We start from the raw sequence: 21882 nt of genomic DNA on the forward strand, positions 1-21882 counted from the left end.
TCACCCAGTAAAATGGAGCTTTAAAAGGATAATAACTAAAAATATACTCATAATGTAATTATAGGCAATAAATTGCAAGGCATAAAATTATAAATGTACACAAATGGACAAATATCACATTATTTTATTTATAATGAGGTACTTAGAGATAGTCAAGTTCATAGAGACACAAAGTCGAGTGGAAGTTACCAGGGGCTGGGGTGGAGGGGGAAGGGGGAGTGAGTGTATAGTGGATACAGAGTTTTAGTTTGATATGATGAAACATTTCTGGAGGGGAGGGTGGTGATGGTTGTACAATGGTTGTACAACATTGTGAGTATATATTAAGCCACCAAAATGTGTACTTAAAAATGATGAAAATAGTAAATTGTATGTTGTGTCTATTTTACTGCAATTAAAAGAAAGACCTCTTCCCTCCAAATGCTGTGGAATGAGTGAAGGGACATGCCATTAACTACAATCTTAGCTCTTCACAAAAGGCAGCCTTGTCTCCCTCTTTGGAGAGCTCAGTTGTGTTCAATGTGAAAGAAAATTGTGTAGCTATGAAAAAAATTTTGTATGTATAAGAGGGTCTACTTTTTAAAAAACACAGAAGCATAGAGATAAATCCAAATGGTAACAGTATTTACTTTTTTTTTAAATTTTCATTCCAGTATAGTTAATATACAGTGTTAAATTAGTTTCAGGTGTATAATATAGTGATTCAATTCTGTACGTCACTAAGCGCTCATCATGGTAAGTATATTCTTAATCCCCTTCACTTATTTCAACCATCCCCCCCCCACCTCCCCTCTGGTGACCATCAGTCTGTTCTCTATAATTAAGAATCGTTTCTTGGGGGCAGCCCGGGTGGCTCAGTGGTTTAGCGCCACCTTTGGCCCAGGGTGTGATCCTGGAGATCTGGGATTGAGTCCCACGTCCGGCTCCCTGCATAGAGCCTGCTTCTCCCTCTGCCTGTGTCTCTGCCTCTCTCTCTCTCTCTCTCTCTCTCTCATGAATAAATAAATAAAATCTTTAAAAAAAAGAAGAATCGTTTCTTGGTTGTGTTTCTTCCTTGGTTATTTGTTCTAGTTCTTAAATTCCATATATGAATGGGATCATATGGTATGTGTCTAGTGTTTACATATTTTTGGATAAATATCCAGTAGTGTGCACCAGTTTGTATTGCCACCAGCAGTGTGCAAGGGTTCCTTTTTCTCCACATCCTTGCCAACACCTGTTGTTTCTTATGTTTTTTTATTTTAGCCATTCTGACAGGGTGTTAACAGCATTTACTTCTAGGTGATGGAAATACAGGTTATTTTTGTTTTTTCTCTTTTAAAATTCTGTGATTTCCCCTAATAAATTTATAGTAGATGCTTAGAACAAAGAATTATTAAGAAAAATATCAAAATGTCTTCTTTCTTTGTTATCTCCACATGAAGGGTGATATTAAATATGACTTCTATTTAATAGTCCAGAATTTAATCCATCCAAATGTGGTGTGTGCCCTTCAAAAGTGTTTCCTACCACTGATCAAGATAACTTGGTGACTTACCTTTCTGGCCTGCAAAACATTTGTGGATATGCCTAAAGAGAGTACATCTCTAGATTGTGCTATTTTTTTTTTAATTTTTATTTATTTGTGATAGTCACAGAGAGAGAGAGAGAATGAGGCAGAGACACAGGCAGAGGGAGAAGCAGGCTCCATGCACCGGGAGCCCGATGTGGGATTCGATCCCGGGTCTGCAGGATCGCGCCCTGGGCCAAAGGCAGGCGCCAAACCGCTGCGCCACCCAGGGATCCCCAGATTGTGCTATTTAATGAAAACTTAGGGACAATCACAGATGATCTAGGGCCAAGCCCTCCAATTAGGAAGGTGACAGTGCTGTGACTATGTTCCTTTACTTTTTGAAAGATGGCTTTCCCCATAAATGCTTTGAATGAACATTGGGTGGTCTGGGAAGCCCTTCAGCTTTATGTTCCACCAATAAATGAAAGGTGTTATTTCTGCTTTGTGAGAGGAAGGATCTGCCATCACCCAAACCAGCAGTTCAAGGTTGTCAGTTGAAGCAACAAGAAGTGACTGTAAATGATTTAAGCACTAAAGAAATTTAATGGAAAGCTATTAGGAAGCCCACAGAATCTCTAGGAATGCAAAAGAACAAAGAGAACTGAAGAAGAGAAGGGAGGCTCTTCAGTTGGAACATGGGCAAGACCAGGCTACAGATCCAGTCCAGGAAGGACACAGCTGCTTCCTCTTGAGTGGTCAGCCTAGCCCTAGGCTCTGCTGCTGGTGCGTGGGTGCCACTGCCACCTTCAGTGTTCTCCCCTCTGTTGCTTCTCTGCATCTCTCATCACAGGGCCTACATTCTGAGCAGGTGCAGCCAGTTGGCGAGGCCCCCATCCACGTGGGCTGTCAGGGAAGCTGGGTACAGGAGTGTCTGGCATTGCCCAGTGTCTGTAATGGCCAGCCAGTTCTGCCTCCTGCTGAGACTCTGAAGGGGAGATGCAGGTTCAGATGCCGGGCAGCCAAACGATGGATCACTCACTAGTACAATTAGTACGTGGCTATCAATCAGTCTTGTTGATCCCTGCCAGAGGCCATCAACAAGCAGGTGATTATTCCTCTAAATGCCAGCAGCTGCTGGTGTAAGTTTGCTTCCGGTCACTTAAGCACTTTCCCCAAGGGGGACTGTCAGGCTCCAAACTATATACCGATCAGCTACTGGGAGTCCAAATGCCACATGTTCCTGTGCTGCAGCTGGACTGATGGGCAGGGTTGCCTGCTCTGTGGTTTATACTTGTTAGGAGTAGAGGTGGGGATGGGTCGGGTGGAGCATGGTGAAACAGGCAACATCCAAGCATAGCAACTTGTAGAGGCCCCTTTCAAAGGCCATAGTAAGAGTTCCAAGAATGTAGTGACTTCAGAATTCAAATAATCCGATTAGCAGTGGGGTTTTCTGCATAGTTGGTGGAACAAGTTTACGAATCAGCCCTGACTTTGGCAGCAGTTTGAGGTGACACTGTACTCTTGCCTGGGTTGATGACCATCCCAGTCCTTTCATCAGAGCTCTTTAATCATTGCCAGAGGCCTGCTATTGACTGTGATTATGATTTCTGTCTTGAATTTTCACGTCATCTATTTAATAGTCTAGCTACAGGCTAACTGGCAGCTCCAGACACCAGTGTCCCTGTGGACGCGGCTCTGGCAGGCTTTAGGGGAGTTTACACATCCCTGGAGGCAGTACAGCAAATGGTAAACAACTATTTATGTCAGGTGAAGCCAACCTGCTTCTAAGGGTCTAGACAGCAACTGAGAAAAATGCATTAGTCAAGGTTTTAATGCATATAATTTTCCAGCAAAGGTGCTTACCTGCTCCAGCAACACTAAGAACTGCATTAGGAAAGCCTCGTTAGCATTTTATATCCTTTACATCCTTTAATAAACCACAAATTCTAGAATGCTTTAAAAAAATCACCTGGGTCACATAGAGCTATGGAGAGAGGGAGACTGGACTTGCCATTTTTAATGTGTGCCTCCCAACCACAGAGCTCTGCTCCTCATGCACAGCCCAGGGGGATGGGAGCCACCTGAAGACCTTTACGAGAGGGGCTCTCCACAAACTGAATCCCCTCATGATTTTATTTTTCAGACTTTTTATTTTTAAGAGAAACTTTTTAAACATGAAATCTTATTAAGAGTATTCAATCAATAAATATTCCATCTATAAATCAAATAAAATTTCTTTTCTGGTTGAAGTGATCATGGCAACCAAAGCTCACACTCCACACGGGTTGCTCTTCAAGGGCCTTGAGGCACTAATGCCATAGATACACGGCGCTCAGCGTGACTGGCCTCCAGGTGTGGACAAGATGCCCTCTGTCCCTGGCTTGGGGAGCTAGACATTGTTTGCTCCTCCAGTGTCTCACACAAATAGATACTGGATTAGTGATTCTGACAGTTTGGGAAACTCCTGCTTTGGAGGGAACAGGGGGACCTCAATATTAAACCTTTAAGCTTCTGTTCATCAACCCACATGCTTCTACTTCCATTTCTGTTTGAATGCTTTTTATTCCATGTAGTCATAAAAAGTTTCTGGCAAACTCATAATTTTGAGACAGCTGGTGGTTGAAACCATTTCTCTATGGAGGAAACTAGATGTTACAGAAATAAATTTTTTTGTGTTTTACTATGGGCTGCCTTAAATCCATTTGGAAAGTAGCTGGGGTGTAAATAGTGAATAAGACTAAATGAAGTTATATGCAAATCAGAATAAAACCACTTCCAGCTAACTGATCTGGCGGAGGATGAGAAGGTAGCCATCAAGGCTCAGAGGGATTCCTGGTGGAGGATGAGGAAAGGAGATTCACAAAACAATCTTGTTTGTTATATAGTTGTTTTTCTTTATTCTTCTACGATGAAGGAAAAAAAGAGTTCTGAAAGCAAAACTGAGAAAGCAAACTGAAGTGTCCTTCCTAGATTTTGACATGATAGAGTATGAAGTGATTTTGTGTGTGTGTGTGTGTGTGTGTGTGTGTGTGTGTGTGGCTGATACAGAGAAAAGTTAGGTAGAGGCAGGCACTGAGGTCAGGCACTTTCCATGCCAAATTAAGACTTGTGAGTAAAAGGTAAATTGACAGGTACCAAGTAAGACAGGTATTAAACTATATCTCAGACATTTCAATTTTAACACCTTCTTAAAAAAGAATTGTCTCTCACTTGGTAGAGTTGCATGTGTTTATTAATAAAGTATATTTTTATGGTAAATTGCTCAAGTATCTTCGTACTCTGCTTGGGCCACACTTCTATAGCCATTGCCATACCTTTGGTGATACAGTACTTAAAATTGCAGGGCAGGATTTGTTATGGAGGATTCTTTTACAGGTTAGAAAATCTCTGTCAAAGGTTAGATCTCTAAAATGAAGGACCTAAGCCTCCTACTTGGCAGTTGTTTTTGGTGGGAGAGTAAATGGGGAGTGCATACTCTATGTTCCCCAAGGCCTTTAATTCCTTCTCTGGGGATTGAAGGAGGGCCCAATAAATAGAATTTATCCTGCCCAAGAAAAAGCAAGATAGACATTGGAGTCAGGATTTGGAGATTGAAAAGATCTTCATTACTAATAAAGAAGATGTTGTAGTGTGCGGTTTATATCTGTGAGCAGACAGGGTTCCTAATACTACACCTGAGGATTAGACCTCCTAGTGACAGGGGTGCAGGACACCCCAGCTCCTTTCCGTGGAAGGATTAGAGCAGAACTTGAGTTCTCTGTCCACAGGGTGGCTCCAAAGAGAAAGGGAACAGGAGGAGGAAAGTCAGTTACCAAATATTCCTGGCTCCCAGCCCCTGGGTGTCGCAGCATGTCTTTTTTACACGGTTCCATCTATTGTGTAACTTGGGTCCCAACAGCTTCAGAGTAGTAGTGGTAAGCATGGTGTCTGATAAGTGTCACTGTGTTTCCCCTGAAAATACCCACCTGAGCCCCTATGTGTTTGCTGGGTGCCCCAGGGCCCTGTGGTGCAGAGTGTGGAAAGTGCCACCTCATCCAGAACTCAACAAAATTATACCACTGCTTGTCCTCTTGGAAGAGTGGATGAATAAGAGTGGAAAAGTAGCCAGAAACATTACCCCAGTGGGGGTCCTCCACATGGAAGAAAACTTTAGGAGAAGGAAGACACCTATTCTTATGCCACCTCCTCTGCTCCCCACTCCTGTCACCAAAGCTTCCAGGTTTCAGCTCAGTTACCCCAGAGCTGATGTAGCTTCCCAGCCTAGGAGACTATGTAGAAAGTGGAGAGAAGCTGCACTTTCCAGCATTCTTAGTACCAGGTACATCTCTGGAAGGGAAATGATGCAGAATGAGGTGATAACCCCAGGGGCATATGCGGAATACATTTCTACAGCCTACCCTTTCAATTCTGCATGCCCTGAGGTCAAATATTATGAAGGAGAAACTTATTTTTATTTAAGTTAGATGCAGACTGTCAGTTCTGTAGAGCCTCCGAACACAAGTTTTTCTTTACCTATAGCTTTAAAAGGAAGGGAGTCTGCAGTGAGAAAAGTGAATAGTTAAGCCTCTCATATATTATCTGAACCCAGCAATAAAATGGCCACTCCTTTATAATGCAAAATTTCTGTTAATAATGAAAGGTAAGAGTCATAAACCACTAAATATTTCCTGTCTGTGCCCTCATTGAAACCATAGAACCATGCCCAGTCTGCATTTATAGCTTGATTGGTCAAGTGTGCATTTCCATCAGTTTGATTGGCCTCATCAGTAAAATACCAGTATTAGCAAAACACAAATTGCTAAATGTGCAAAAAAATTACCAAAGAGATCAAGTATTTAATTCATTTGTATTAAAATTTTACTATGTGATACCCAATACATACAAATTTAAGAGTTTGCAAACTATGTCTATGAAAACATTTTACTTGACCTTGTGGATAGATAACTCAGGTTCTCCTCTGCTTCCTTCCCTGCCAAATAACAAAGCAACTTTGAGGATGGACTTCAGGGTTTGCTCTGAACTACCGCCTTAGGAGGGGGTACTACTGAGTAGAAGACATGAAGTGAAAAGATTGGTTATGAGGTGCCACCGTGGATGCCCGTGGAAGGAAGAGGGTGGTCACTTAACGGGTGGCCAGCAGAAGCATGCCTCTCTGGGGAGGTCAAAGGGTCTTCTGAAGAGGCCTGCTGAGCAGCACACACCCCTCCCGGCCTCACCTGCTATGCTGCAAGTGTTCCTACCTTTCCTTTTCCCTTGCTGCTTTGTCACAGCCTGCTGACTAGAACATCACTCTGTTCCTCCCTGGCCCCATTTACTCCTGTATGTCCCAACTCTTACTCTCCTATTCAGCTTCTCTCCTCCAGAGATTCTGACAACTTAAAGGAGTCCCCTTGGAGGCTCAGTTTCCTTGTCAGTAAAATGGGAATAATCAATAATCTCTGCCTTCTTTGTGTAGTGATTATAAGGATCAAGTGAGTTGTATGTTACAGCATTTGGTTAACTGCAAAAATGCTATTATAAATGTCAGATGTTGTAAATCATGGGCTAGTCTCTTCAGCTAAGGAGTTTTTGCGCATATTTTAGTTACCCTCCGAACGATTCTTTGTCAAGTAGCAAATGTAAATGCTGCTGTTTTTTTTCCTGCTTGGCTTATGGTGGCTCCTTTGCAACTTTATGATGTAGGCTGAATCTTTAAGTACTCCTTTGGCTCATATCTCTTCCCCTGAACACCCATGCAAGATCATAATCCATAAAACACAGAGGCAATAACTCCTTTTAATTGCCAGGAGTTCATCATTTGCTAAGTTCTAAATGCAGTCACTTAGGCACTTGCCTTGAAAAGCCTGTCTATTTCTTCCACAGAGCCGAGACTGTGTGAAACTGGGCCCTCCTGCTGAGGGAGAAGTCGTCCAAGTCAAGTGGCCTGATGGCAAACTCTATGGGGCAAAGTATCTAGGTTCAAATGTTGCTCACATGTACCAGGTGAGTGCTGTCCTGTGGAGATGCTTGATGGGATGGACAGGAGAAGCCAAAGGGCAGATGTATATGCATTGTCCTGCTGATCAATAAGCCACATGAATTTGGAGCACCTGTTATTTTATAAAGGCAGCAAAGATTTGATCTCTAATGACCCAGATATTTGAGTTTTATTATCAAGTTCAACACTGGGAAATGAATAGCATGTGAAGGATGGGTTTAATTGTAAAGAATATAGATAGGCTACAAAGATAAGTGGCTGGATGCTTTCTTGTGTGTACATCATGTGGAGAGAGACTGGCCGATTTATCTCACCATAAGCCAAGACAGTGATGGCTGTTCATCAGCCAGCAGCCCCTGAATTGGTGGATTTTGCCTGAGAGACAAACCCCCATTGGGTGTCTCCTCAAACCTAAATCAGTCATGCATGGACACAGTCGTGGCCACCTAAGCTTAGAGGAGTGCTTATTTTATGAAAAGTACAGCAATTGGTTGGATATTCACTCTACGTATTACTAAAGAGTACATATACAATTGAATGATGAAAATATTTTATCCCTATCAGAGACGAGAATGATTAAACTCTAACAAGGAAAACGACATGGATGGCAGCTGTGTATTTATGTTCCTTCAGGCTTTAAAAAGGAGCACCCTGACTAGAATCAATATGTTGTAGTACTTCCAGTAGCCCAGTGGCAGAAATCAACATTCTCAAGCTAAGCAGTAGAGTAAAAACAGGAAGAGTGAAGTAAAAGAAGAAAAAGTAAGAAGGTTCAGGCATGTTAAGTTAAAAGCAGCTGGTGGATGATAATACTGCCAGTGTCAGCACAGAAATTGTTCAAAGACTGATAAGGGGCAGAAAGAGTACATTTTAAGTACTAGAGCACAATGTAATTAAAGGAGTTGGAAGAAGTAATTAAAGGAGTTGAAAGAAGTTTCAGGAAACTTGAACATTTTTTAAGGTCTAGAAAAACCCAAGGTGAGTAGGGTGGGGAGGACATTTATATGTATAGTGTGTATGTGTGTGTGTGTGTGTGTGCGCGCGCACGCGCGCACTCGCTCTCACGTGTGTGGTAAAGGCTATATCCCTCTTTGTCCTGTGTTAAGTTGCAGACTCAGATCATTTATAACACGGTAGGTGCTGGAGCTTCTTTGTATCAGAATGTCCAGAATTAGGCAAAAATCAAAAGACAGACAATTAATACTGGAGACTCCTAGAAAAGAGGCATTACTACATCATTCAAAAGAAAATAATTAAATATAATTAAACAATAAATGCAAAAGTGAAGCATCTTACACGTAGCAAAGCTAGTAGCTACATGAACAGTATAACGAGGACATGCTGAAATTCAGGCTAATTAATAATCAGTGTGTTAACTTCAGTTGAATTTATGATGGCCTATCAACATAGAACTATAGGCATATTTATAGACTCAATGAAAAAGTTAAGGCTAATATTAAAGTTTTCTCTCAAGTACAAGTAGTTAAAAATTCCTCATTAAACCAAGTGCCCTTTTGAGATCATTTTTTGTTTTGTGTCTAATTATTCAGTCTCATCACTGAATGAGCAAAGATGTTTATAAAAATAGATATAACTGAAAAAATTTCTATTTCACTGTGCTAAATATTCTGCATATGCACTTTTTTGACCCTCACAGTAGACCCGCAAGATAAATGTTTTTGACTCCTATTTTTACAAATGAGGGTAAAAAGGTTACATGAATTTAATAATTTGTTGAAGAGCACACAGCTGGTAAAGGGAAGGGCCCAAGTTTACTTTCAGCTCTGTCCCATCTAGGGTGAACAATTATCCCAGCTTGCAAGGGACTGTTCTTTAGTGCTAAAATCCTACATCCTGGGAGACCCTTTGGTCTTGGAATGATTGGTCATCTCACCATATTCCTTTTTAGTTTTAATAATTGCCTTTCTCTCTTTTTAGAATCTTTGGATGATCTAAAACAGAAGAAACTACTTGTAGGCACAAGTAGTTCTAGTTATGCTATCAAATTGTATAAGTGAGATGACACCTTGGTCTAATTAAATATTAAAGAAACCATTCTGCTAAAACAAGACCAGGAAGAGAAGCCTCCCCATCTCAGCCTTCTGGGAAGTAATGGGAAGCTCTCCTGTGACCAAGACCCAATTCCACCCTGTTGTTTCAGCTTAGTCAAATGTGAGCAGTACATGGATAAGAAATTTAATTATATGTATTATCCTTATTGTAATATTTTAAACTCCAGCAGATTTTTTTAAATTTACATAGTATAGCTGCATAGTTTCACTTATCTTTTAACCAGGAGTGCAAGCTTATTTTAATTACTTTACATGTAAAGATTTCAGATAGACAACTTGGGGACTTCAAAAATATCATAAATGGTTCAGGGTTAGATAGATATTCTATCCTGATTGCATCCCCTTTGTTGTTTGTTCCTGATGGTCATATGTGGTTAAATTTAAACTAAGAATGATCACTTTGAATAGGGAATTTGATGAATTTTCCCCAAATGCTCTAGGTTTCTGTTAGCCAGTGTCACTTTTCTCTGACAAAACCTCCTAAAATGTTGAAAAAACTGGTTATAAAATTGTTTCCTGCCATTCGATTAGCTTGAAGAAAAAGTTTAAAATTTTCATTTTTTTTTTTTTTTAATTTTCATTTTAGATGAAGGTTTTCACAGATTACTGTGGTTTACATATTATGAGGTTGAGAACCTGGGATTTTCCTGGCCAAATGGTTGAATTTGACAAAAGTGAGTTTTAAGAACTTGAGAAATTACTTTCTGGGAGGATTATTATACAAGAGCAAATATATGAGTATTTCTCCCTCATATGGTACCAGAGCCTTTTAAAGAAACAAAAGGTACCAACAAGGCCCCACCAGTCTTAATGCAAAATTGGCTACAATCTCATGTTCTGAGAAATCATTTGAACAGCAGCTATGTTTCTTTGTTTTCACTTTGGGGGTGAGGATAAAGTTTTCATATCATATCTTCAGAGACACTCATTTTCAAGAATTTTGGTCTGTTTGAAAACCTACAATGTTCTTGGTTTGATAAGGGAAAGAACTTTTTTTCCTTCCTTAGCTGTTGGCTGGTTCTCTTGTTTGTTCTGCTTGAGTGCTTTTTTTCTTTCTTTTTTTTATGTTGTTAATTGGAACCTTGAGAAGAAAATGGTGAGTGCTTCTTTGTGTATGAATGTGTGTGTGTGTGTGTGTGTGTGTATGATACACACACATACATATCATGATGTCTTATTTCACATTAGGTTGAATTTGAAGATGGATCCCAGATAGCAATGAAGCGAGAAGACATCTATACTTTAGATGAAGAGTTACCCAAGAGAGTGAAAGCTCGTTTTGTAAGTGCGGGCAAATATCCCTCAGGGATCTGCCATAGGAATCTTTCATCCTCTCTGTTTCCCAAGCCCAGCAGTAAACATACTTAGGTGGAATGATTTTCAAGAAAGCCAGCGCAACTTTTCCCTTACTTAGGCAAACCTCAAATTTGGCCCTAACGAGGAAACCAGTGCAGGTTCCTTGTTTTGTTTTCTAATGAGATCAAATGATGTTAAATTAATGTCTGTTGGCATACCAAAACAGTTGTTGAATATGTCCTCTGTGCAAGGTACTTGGAACATACAAAGGTACCATCTAGACATTTATAATCTTATCAGCAGACGAAATATTAAGGAAGTTTTCAATAGTAGATGAAAGGGGACATAGTAAAAAAATAATAACAAAGGGGACATAGTATAAGTGAATGTCTGGTTTTCTAGAGCCTTATAATATATTGATTAACATCCCGCCAGAAACTCATTAATGTTTGTGTCAACTCATAATTAAAGGAGGCTCTCACTTTTCTAACTAAAGAAATAAAAAAAAAAAAAAGCCCAAAAACTAGATGTGGGAATACTAAAGCTGTTTTTTTAAAAATGTTTTTAGTTTCAAGCTTTATACATGCCATTAAAAGACAAATAAACATGGACAAATAATCAAAACTGAAGCTGTTAAAAAATATAATTCACAATAACTTCGTTTTCATTATTGTATCATAAAATATTTAGTGGACCCTGAAATGAAGTCAATTTTACTCATTTAGAATTGCATCTACCACATTTGCAAAATGATAAATCCTAAACAGGGAAATTTGAATGAATAGGATTTTTCTGACTAAAATGAATTTTTTTTCCAGAATAAACGATACCCTTAGTTTTCAGCGAATGCTTATGATATACTTTTCTGCAGTGATAGAGTTAACTTAATTTGGAGAATCCTTGGATTCCTTAAATCTTCAGTTGTATATTTAGCTCCTTTTCCGTTCAGGTGAGGTGCTGGGAACGGGGTAACTGCACCAGGTATCAACTCTCTGAGTGGCATCCTTGAGAGGAAGGTCCTTCAAAGTGAAATAGTCAAGAGCAGAGTGATAGTAACAGCACTGCTACCCACCCAACGAGCAACATGACACAGAGGGGACCCACACACCTGAAAATAGACTAACCACCAGATAAGCTGCAGGGAAAGAGAAAATCAGATATTCCTATTGTAAAGACAATGGCTAAATCCTAACAAAGATCTAAAACATATCTGTTCATGCCCTACATCTTAAAATCTCCTAAGAGCAACCTTCTTCTTCAAAATGCTAAAGATGGCTACCTCTCATGCTGTGCTCCTGTCTGCCATTGATTCTCCCTCCTCTCCCTGCCCTCTCTTGTTCCCCCTCCTCCATTCATTCATTCATTCATTCACCCAGAGGTTGAAGGGTGGGGAATAGAGTAGGTAGTCTCTCTAAGGCTCTCAGGTCTTTGATTTTCTAGTGCGTGTGTGATTAAGCACCAGCTGGGTCTTGCAGATTTCAAATACTATTTCTTAATCGTATTAAAAGAATGCTTTCTGCTTTTTGCTCAGATCATAATCTCTCTGTTCCATAATAGATTTGTCTCTAATACCAGGTTGCCTTCCTGCATAGCTTTATTTGAACCCAGCTCCTGAGTTTCCTAAGATCCCTTTCTCTGAACAATCATACCAACATCCAACTTTTTTTTAATTCTCAGAGAAAATTTCTGAATTAAAAGTAAGTCAGTAAAAAATATATAAATCACATATACTATCTGAATGTAACCTGTTATGTCAAACAATTAAACCTAGTAGAGGGCAGCCCTGGTGGCTTGTGGTTTAGCGCCGCCTTCAGCCCAGGGCCTGATCCTGGAGACCCAGGATCGAGTCCCATGTCAGGCTCCTTGTGTGGAGCTTGCTTCTCCCTCTGCCTGTGTCTCTGCCTCTCTCTCTCTCTCTCTCTCTCTGTCTCTCATAAATAAATAAAATCTTTAAAAAATAAATATAAAAATAAACCTAGTAGAAAATATCTGCAAGAACAAAGGTTCACAGTCACTAAGTCCGGTTTGCTATCTCTGTTTTCAGTGAATCGAAGACTTACGTGCTCCTTTTATATAGCAAACCAGCCTTTCCTTCAGGTTAGAATATAACCCTCAGGCCCTTCATTGGTCTGTGACTGCTATTTTTTTCCCATTTGGTGAAACAAATCTAATTGGAAAACTCATTGATGGAAGATATTTTATGATTAATCTCTCTTGTTTTTTTAAAGGACGGGTGGCTTAGCAGCCTCACTGCTAAACAGGAGGCCTCATATTTTAATGACTTCTGTTCACCTAGACACACGCTGACTTGGGAAGAAATTTTTCAAAAGAGTCAGCAGTCCACCTCAGTGATTTTTGCGGGGGTTCTTTCCCACTAACTTCAGAAATGGCCCCATTACCTTTTATTGTCTCACAGAATAACCATGGCAACAGTGCATAATTAAGTATTGCTGCTGGTAAATCGGTTTTATTATTGTATTTGAGAGGCTGACTTTTGCTGTTCTCGCACAACGGCAACACTCTCATAGATGTTTTATTTTTCTCCTTTGATAACTTTAGCACTTATAAAAGGGAGAAATACTCAGAGGAAGTACTTTGCCAAGAATGAATGAAACAAAAATGTTTTCTCCTAATGGCAGAGGGTGCTCAACCAACCCATAATCTTTTAGTTATTTTATTTCCGATTGAAACAAGGTAGTGTCGGGGGTGTCCATGCAGGTAGCCTGTTAGTTACCCTGGATAGCCATCTCATGAACTGACCAGGAGCATTCCCACTCTGCACTTGGTTCCATTTTTTAGTTTTCAATCTTCTTTGTAGCTGTTTCATTATTTATCTCTTTTCCATAATTGACCTGTGTTTCAAGTCCTCAAAGCTGTACTATGCTTGTGTCACCAACCAGGGGGTGGCCTCAGGGACAGTGAGATGTACCGTGTATTGGCATCATCTAGAGTGATCTACCTCAGTGAAAACCAGTTGGAAATACATTTTAGGAAACAAGACAATAGGGAATTAGGAAGCAAAAATAGTGTTTTAATGTAGCCTTTACCTGAGCATAACAGAAAAAGCTCACATTCTTTCACCTGGCTAACAATTAATTGAACTACGACTGAGTGCCAGGCATGTTACTTGGTGTGGAGAACCTGTAAAAATCCATACTCACTACCTAATATCCTCACCAACAAAGGGTTCAAGAAGTCACCAGTAGGGAGAAACCTAACTGCCCTCATGCCACTGCGTTGACACTTAAAGTCTTACAGGAACCAAAAGAAGGTCCTGCACGTTTGCCTGTGGCAGAGAAAATAGAATAGCATCCCTGCAGAGGGAAAAAACCCATCTAATAACAGAAAGGCATATGCCAGTAAGGTGTGGCAAGGAACTGCAAATAATTCTGTCTGCCCAGAACATGGGGTAGGATATTACCACGCTATGTAGGTCTAGGGAGCCTGGGTGCCATCTTAAAAGGCTGCAAAGCTATTGAAAGATGATAAGCAGAGATGTCATATAATCAGTTAGTGTGTAGAGCACTTTCTTCTCATGGTTCTGTAGAAAATATCCTGGGAGTATGGCATTTGCCATGGTGGTTTAGGGGAGGAAATGTGAGGCCTTTGCCATGGGCCAGCAGGGATAACGGAGAAGGGATGGAGGGCTTCAAGGAACGTTTAGGAGGGGCTAGGGGCCATTTGCAGTGACTTTTTGGTTTCTGATCAGTGTAGTCACATGGATAGGATGGTTATGCCATGTATGGAGTAGAGGGAAATAGTAATGGGGAGGGAAGACTTTGAGTTCAATTTAGAGCAGGTTGATTTGAGGTGCCCCTGGGATCAATACACCAAGATGCCTGCTGGGCAGTTAGACATGCAGGCCTGCACACAGAAGGAGGTCTGAAGCAGAGTGAGAGATGTGAGTATCCTTGGCATAGACCCAGGGATGGAAGCCATGAGTGTAGGCATGAGGGCTCAGGGAGCAGATGTCAAGAAAGGCACAACATCAGGAGCATCGGAGTTGCACAGAGCGTAAGAAGGGGGAACACCAGAGACACCACAGTGAGCACCCGGAGGACGAAGAAGAAAGGCAGGAGGAAAGGCTTATAAAGTGTCAGAGAAGAGAGCTCCCAGCAATACTTGGGGGACAGAATAGTCAAATACATGTAGGATAGACAGGTGTGAGAGGAACTGGACTGGAGCTGGGATACTTTCAGGGAAGTTGTATGGGCAGAGACCCAGAGGTAAATAGGAATGGGATGAATTAGAAATGACCATTGACAGATTGGTCAAAAACCGAGTCGAGTAAGAGGCAGAGAGGGAAGATGGCCAGTGAGGGAGATGTAATGACAAGACTTTAATCCTGCTTCTGCTGCAGAAAGGTCCCTGGGGGTGGGAGATCCTGAAGAAAGTTGAGGCTACATGGAAACAGGAGCCCGGATGGAGCAGGTGGGAAAACCCTCAAATCCTGGGCTAGTGGCCTGGCCTCTGCAAGCCACCTCAAGCTGGCTGGAATCAGATTTTTGTCCATGCTTGTCGTCAAATGCCGTGCTTTCCACAGTGTGACGCTGGTTCTTTCTAGTCCACAGCCTCTGATATGCGATTTGAAGACACATTTTATGGAGCAGACATAATCCAGGGGGAAAAAAAGAGACAAAGAATGCTGAGCTCCAGGTTTAAGAATGAATATGTGGATGACCCCGTGTACCGCACCTTTTTGAAGAGCTCTTTTCAGAAGAAGTGTCAGAAGAGACAGTAATCTGCATATGCTGCTGCGCTGCAGGCAACAGAGCAACTTGGGCTGGAGAAGGAAAGATGAAGGGACAACTTTGGGGCCACACAGTGTGTTTCCCTGGGGTAGGTGATAGGGTATGTCTCTGACGGTGGAAAATTAGGCTCTACGGAGTTTGGTCACCCAAACCGTAGATTACAAGTGTTACTAATTGGATACAACAATCTGAAGTCATCCCCTGGTCTTGCTTTCCACTTGTGAGCAATTGTCTTGTAAGATCCCAAAGAATTTTTCTAAACGAAAGGAAATAGTAGTGAATTACCCACCAAAAAATGCCCCTGACAGAGGAGGTGGGTCCTAATTAGGCCCGTAGTCAGGAAACACATGGAGACCTCTCTCCCCACCCCCAGCAGGTGGGAACCTTGATACCCGGGTAGGAGGGTGATAATTTATATATTTTCCACAGTCAGGGAAGGACTCTCACTTTTTTGTTTTAAACGGCAGTTTTTATAAAACATTTTTAAAACACAAATGGCCTGTATGGTAATGAGACTTACCTGTGTGCTATCTGTGATTTCCCTTGTACAGAACTTTTACATTTTTTATATCCCTATTACTTTTGATTGTGTCTGATGAGAACTGAGTTATTGGCCTTTGTGAAATTTCTGGCTCTTGAGAAAGAATTCTTATGAATTGTATGGGAATTTTATATATTTAAAGAGGGAGATCTGGGGCTGTTATTTTTAAACACTTTTTTTCCATAATATTCTGAGTAGATATTTATAAAATATATTTCTTTTCATTATGTGTTTGTAAAATTAGAGTTTAAATAAATATGCTTTGATGCATAGTTTTCAACTAATATGATTTTTCCTTTTTAAAACAGCCTGAAAATGTACTAGTGTTTAAAAATAAAAATTTCCATTTTCTCCAATTCTGTCTTCTGACTTGCTTTTTTGTTTACATTTGAATCAACAGAAAAACAAGTTTTCTTTAGGAGCTGGCTAAAAAGTTTGTCAGGCCCTCTTCGTTCACAGACTTTTTACATAACTGGTCACATTGCCAGACCTTTCAGACTTGTCCCTGGGCTTAAAGGCTCATCTGCCTGCCTACAGTGCTGATGGAAGTGTTTTTCCTTCAACCTCTTCTAGGCCTTGAAGGACTCTGAGCACCTGGAATCTGGAGCATTTCTCACCCCAGGTTTCTTGGTCCCCAGTTACCTTTAGAAGAGGCTGTATGGCCTCTCCAGTCCCTCTTCTCACTTTATAGATGAGCTGTGGAGGACCAGGCAGGGAAAGGATTGCCTAGGGTTACAGAGTCCTTCGTGGCTGCTTCAGTTAGCTATGGTCACAGTCACTGTATTACAGACAACTGCATAAGCACTTGTTTGGCTTATAAGCCAGCAGGTTGACTGATCTAAGCCGTGCTTGGCTCAGCAGCTGTGCTGACCTTGGCTTGGGCTAGCTCACATGTTCTGCTCCACATGTCACCCATCATCCCAATGGACCAAATGAGCTAGCTCAGGTATGTTCTTACATCCATGGCAGAGGCCAGAGAGCAAGGGAGCCCAGCTGAGGAGCATGCTTCGATCCACTCTCTGGTGTTGGTTAACATCCTATGGGCCAAAGACTAGATCCAAGGATTGGACGGCACTTCAGGGTTCCATCGCAAAGAGTGAGGATGTATCATGTTACTGAGTAGAGAGTAAAGAACTGAATCTGTAATAACAGAACCACAGTTAAATCTCAGTTCTCCAGACTGCCCGCTGGCCAAGTACTTATTTTCCAGCGTGCCTCATGCCTGAACTCTGAGTTGGGGAAGAGCCCACCAGTCTTACTTTTATAGGGATTGAGCACTCACATTCCCTACCAGTATCATCATATATTTTACCAAGTAATCAAGCTTGTGTTTTCTGTCTCTAGGTTTTGAATGGAACTGACCTGTCTTCTCCACGATATGCCAGGAAAGTAGGTCTGTGTAAGGCATTAAGAAGAATTAATCTAAATAGGATCATTCGTTCTGTACAAGTTTGCCTGTCAGCAAGATTTCTGATTGGCTGCCACAGGGAGGAGGAAATGTGCAGAATCTTATGTGATCTCAAATACAGATGTTTTTTACAGGCTCACTTAACTAATGTTCCTATAACCACGTACAGCTGTATATGGCCTCAGCAAAACAGTGCAGGCCACAGACACACCCTGGCTCCTGAGAAAGATAGCTTTGTTTCACTGCATTCTGCATAAAGTCATTATTAGCTCTATGACCAGACAGGACGTTAAAGCTTTTTCACTTACTGTATGACACTTCAATTGTAATTTTAATTTCTTTGCATTACACTAACTGCATTTTTAGTGTGTATGTGTAGCATGAAATCGTTGAAGGCTAGCTTCTGGTATTAAAAAAATTGCTAGCTGTGACAATTCTAATGTAAATCTAATTGCAATCTCTTTCTCTGGAGGTTAGGAGATTAATAAAAACTGCCTGGCATATTTCATAACATTTTAGTTCCTTTATGTGTGTTTGAAATGAGAACAGTGTGATTCTTGTCAGTTTACTTTTATTAAGGTACTTTTGTTTAGTTCATCTAGAGAGAAATCACAAAGCATCCACTAACATACATATGGCTTCTTGGAATAAATTATAAATTGCTACTGGTTGATAGTATATGAACACATGTAGACTCGGAATACAAACATATGTAGGAGTGAATGGTCTGGCCCTTCTCCCTGTGCCCACTGGATGTGAAGCAAGGCTGCAGTGCATACGGTGCTGTAAATGACTGGGAAGCTTTGCGAGTAATCATGCTAGAACGGTATATATTGCAAAATGACATTGTGCGCTTTTTTTTTTGCCTTTATGTAAAAGGGATCTGAAATGAAACTATGTTTATTTCAGATATTAATCAGCCCCATAAACTTGAGGCTAACTAGAGGAATTCTCATGACATGAAGCAATTATAATTGGCTGGTTGAAAAACTCAGTTGTACTATAAACTCCTTCTGAGAATTCAGATTTGCAGTCGTTGCAAATGTTGCTTGTTCTTTGGCCCAGTCTGTTGTAAAGACATAAAGCACTGACTGGTGGAGAGAAGGACTCCTGGCCTCTGAGGAGGCCTGAACTCTCCAGCAAGTGGATGGACAACCCAGAAAGAAGTCCATCCTCCAGAAGGTTCAGGACCCTTGAAGAAATTGAACTTTATCACGAGCAGTGATTAATGATGTATTGAGTGTCTGTTGTGAATACCCAGCCTGCTGAGCTACTTGGTGGTGTTTGTTTACCTTATTTAACCTCCCCAAGAAATCAAAAGTAGCATTCCCCACTTTCATGGAGGAAAATTAAGGTTTAGAGAGGTTAAGTAACTTCTAAATCACTCAACCTTCTAGATGCATGAAGAAAAGGGATTCTAAATCTGACCCAAAGAAAAGACATTGGATAGACAATTCTGAAACTCAAAAGACAGGTTAGCACTAGAAATGTAAATGAGAAAGGCATAATTTTTATTGGCAGATGTTTAAATGGAATCTACCTTCTGGCAAAGGCAAAACCATAGGAATGGAAAAAAGATGGATGTTTGCCAAGGACTAGAGGTGGGGGAGGGGATGGACAACAAAAGAATCCGAAGGAATTTTTGAGGAGGTGGTGGAAATATTCTTTTTCTTGATTGTGGTGGTGATAACAGGACTGTATGTTTTTCAAAATTCATAGACCTGAACACTGAAATAGGTGTATTTTACTATAGGTAAATAACACCTCAGTAAACTTGACTTAAAATCCAGGTGAAGACTGGGCAAGACTGAGAGAGCATGCCCTGTGAGAATAGACAAGTGAGTAGAGAGCAGAGCCCTGAGACAGCTAAACAAATGGGTAGGAGAGGAGCCTGGGAATGAACACTAAATGGGAAAATCAGGATGCTCCAATGTCCCAGGCATCAAGAAAGACTGTTCCAAAAGAGGAGAGATCGGCAGAGAAAAAATGCTGCAGAGTCCAAGGCCATGTAATTGTTTATTAGGAGGCCTCAGCGACCTTGGTGAGAGCAGTTCAGGTGGTTTCAGTTGAGAAATCTATTAACATTCACATTGGTGTTCCCTACTGGACAGGCATCACCTCTTTAGCCCACGTCCCTTCCTCTCTCCCCCGCCCCTTCTCTCTCCTTTAACGATTTTCTTCTCTGTCTTTAGTTTTCAGAAGCTTGACAATAATGTGTCTTGGCTTTGATTTCTTTGTGTTTATTTCATTTGGGGCTTGCTTAACTTCTTGGCCTTTCACCAAATTTAGGAAAAATTTGGCCATTATTTCGTTGAATATTTTTTTAATTCCACACTGTTCTCTCCATCTGGGACTTCAGTGACAGAAATGTTGGGTTTTTTATTGTTATTACACAGGTCCCTGATGATTTTTTTTTAAAGAAATGAAAATTTTTTTAAGGATTTTATTTGAGAGAGAGCATGAGCAGGGGGAGGGGCAGAGGGAGAAAGAGAAGCAGACTCCCTGCTGGAGCCCAACTTTTTGCAGTGCTCAATCCCAGGAGCCAAAGGCAAATGCCTAATCAACTGAGCCACCCAGGTACCGACCCCCTTCCCACCACCACCCATGATTTTCTTTAAGTATATTTTTCTCTCTGTTAAGATCGGGTAAGTTCTCTTGATCTGTCCTCACATTTACTGATTCCATCCTCTGTCATCTCCAAACAATTATTGAGCTCACTGAATGAGTTTTTTTATTTTGGTTATTATATTTTTCAGCTCTATACTTCCCATTTGGTTTTCTTTTATATCTTTTTCTACTTCACTGAAATTTTCTATATTTACATTTGTTTCAAGAGAGTTCGTGATTATTCATGGAATCATTTTTCTGATGGCTACTTTAAATCTGTGTCAGATAATTCCAAAGTCTAATTCATCTTGGTATTAGTGTGTGTTGATTATCTTTTCTCATTCAATTTATTGTCCTGGTTCTTATTACAGCAAATGATTCAATTATAACCTGGACTTTTTTTTTTTAAGATTTTATTTATTTATTCATGAGACACACACACACACACACACACACACACACACACAGAGGCAGAGACACAGGCAGAGGGAGAAGCAGGCTCCATGCAGGGAGCCAAATGTGGGACTTGATCCCGGGTCTCCAGGATCACACCCTGGGCTGAAGGCGGCGCTATACTGCTGAGCCACCTGGGCTGTCCTAACCTGGACATTTTGAATATTATGGTAGAAGACTTTTGATTATATTTAAATCTTTCCTTTCTGCAGGGAGTCGCCCTGTTTTGGCTTAGTGCTTAGGTCCTGGCCTACTTCTCTGGGCTGTGGTTCCAATGGCAATCTAGTTTTCAGAGCCCTTCTGGTCTGCTTAGTGTTTGTACTGCTCAGAGGCCACTCTGCAAACCAGGGTACTGTTCCACACCTTAGTTCAGTTCCCAAACTTTCTGGTGAGTTAATGCAAATCAATTCATGTGTGTAAGTCAGTCAGCAAATTCTTGTGCATATTTATAGAATTTCTTTCTCTGATCTCTGCTCTCTAAGATTACCCTTCCACTCACTAGTTGAAAACATGAGGAACACTGTCTCCTGCCGTTAGGATGGCCCACTCAGTCTCCACTGATCGTGTGCTGACAGGGAGGGAAGTGCCACCCAGGGTGGAAGTCCAGACTACCCACCCAGTCTCACCAGCACAATACAGAGTGCGACGGGGGAATACCACCACAGCTCACTTGTTGCCACCATGTGAGGGACAAAAACTCAAACTCCCATTTGGTCTCTCCTAAGACTATCCAGGCAGGGACCATTCATTATGTTTGATTGGATACAATATTGTCAAGAAGATTTTCTTCCTGTTATGCTACTCTTTTCTGGGTCCTTTGACTCTAGGGAGCAGATTTTAAGTGTTGTTCTTGTTTTGGTTTGGTTTTCCCCCTGTGCATGTTGGTGGTTCCAGTTTTCAGACTTCTCCATTTCCAAGTCCAGGATATATGGGAGATAAGAAGAAAACCCAGAGAACACATTCCTATGCAATTCTTAAATCCTGAAGTTCCCTAGGTAGTCTTCTTGCTTCTTTCAACATTTCATAGTCTTCAATCATAAGATATGATTGTTCTATTATGTCCATGACTTTTAATTATACTTAACGAGGAGGGGCAGGGAGAACTAAGGCTTCTGCTCCTTTTCTAGAAAGAAGAGTCCTCACTTTTTCTTTAAGATGAGAGAAAATAATTCATTGCTAACAGCAGGGGTCTAGAATTGAAGATCTAAAAGAACAATTGATGGAGGAATCCTGAAAGAAGGAAAAGAGATGGAGAGCAGAGGCAGAATGATTGGTCTTACACACG

At 40.9% G+C, this 21882-nt stretch overlaps 1 protein-coding gene across 7 annotated transcripts in view; it reads left to right on the forward strand.

Annotated features, from left to right (window-relative positions):
* The window catches only part of KDM4C (lysine demethylase 4C), a 413529-nt gene extending 397044 nt beyond the window's left edge, over positions 1-16485 (forward strand). For 6 of the 7 annotated variants that reach the window (XM_077911905.1, XM_077911906.1, XM_077911910.1 and 3 more), the window contains 3 exons: positions 7355-7474; positions 10730-10822; positions 15402-16485. In XM_077911905.1, coding sequence (XP_077768031.1) covers positions 7355-7474; positions 10730-10822; positions 15402-15578 — 390 coding nt within the window. In that variant the 3' untranslated portion in view covers positions 15579-16485. Of the gene's footprint in view, positions 1-7354; positions 7475-9407; positions 9642-10729; positions 10823-15401 lie in introns of all 7 variants that reach the window. The other variant, XR_013387736.1, reaches the window with a different exon arrangement.
* Positions 16486-21882: the final 5397 nt, after the last annotated feature.

Source organism: Canis aureus, chromosome 10 (assembly GCF_053574225.1).
Source record: "Canis aureus isolate CA01 chromosome 10, VMU_Caureus_v.1.0, whole genome shotgun sequence".
NCBI lineage: Eukaryota > Metazoa > Chordata > Mammalia > Carnivora > Canidae > Canis > Canis aureus.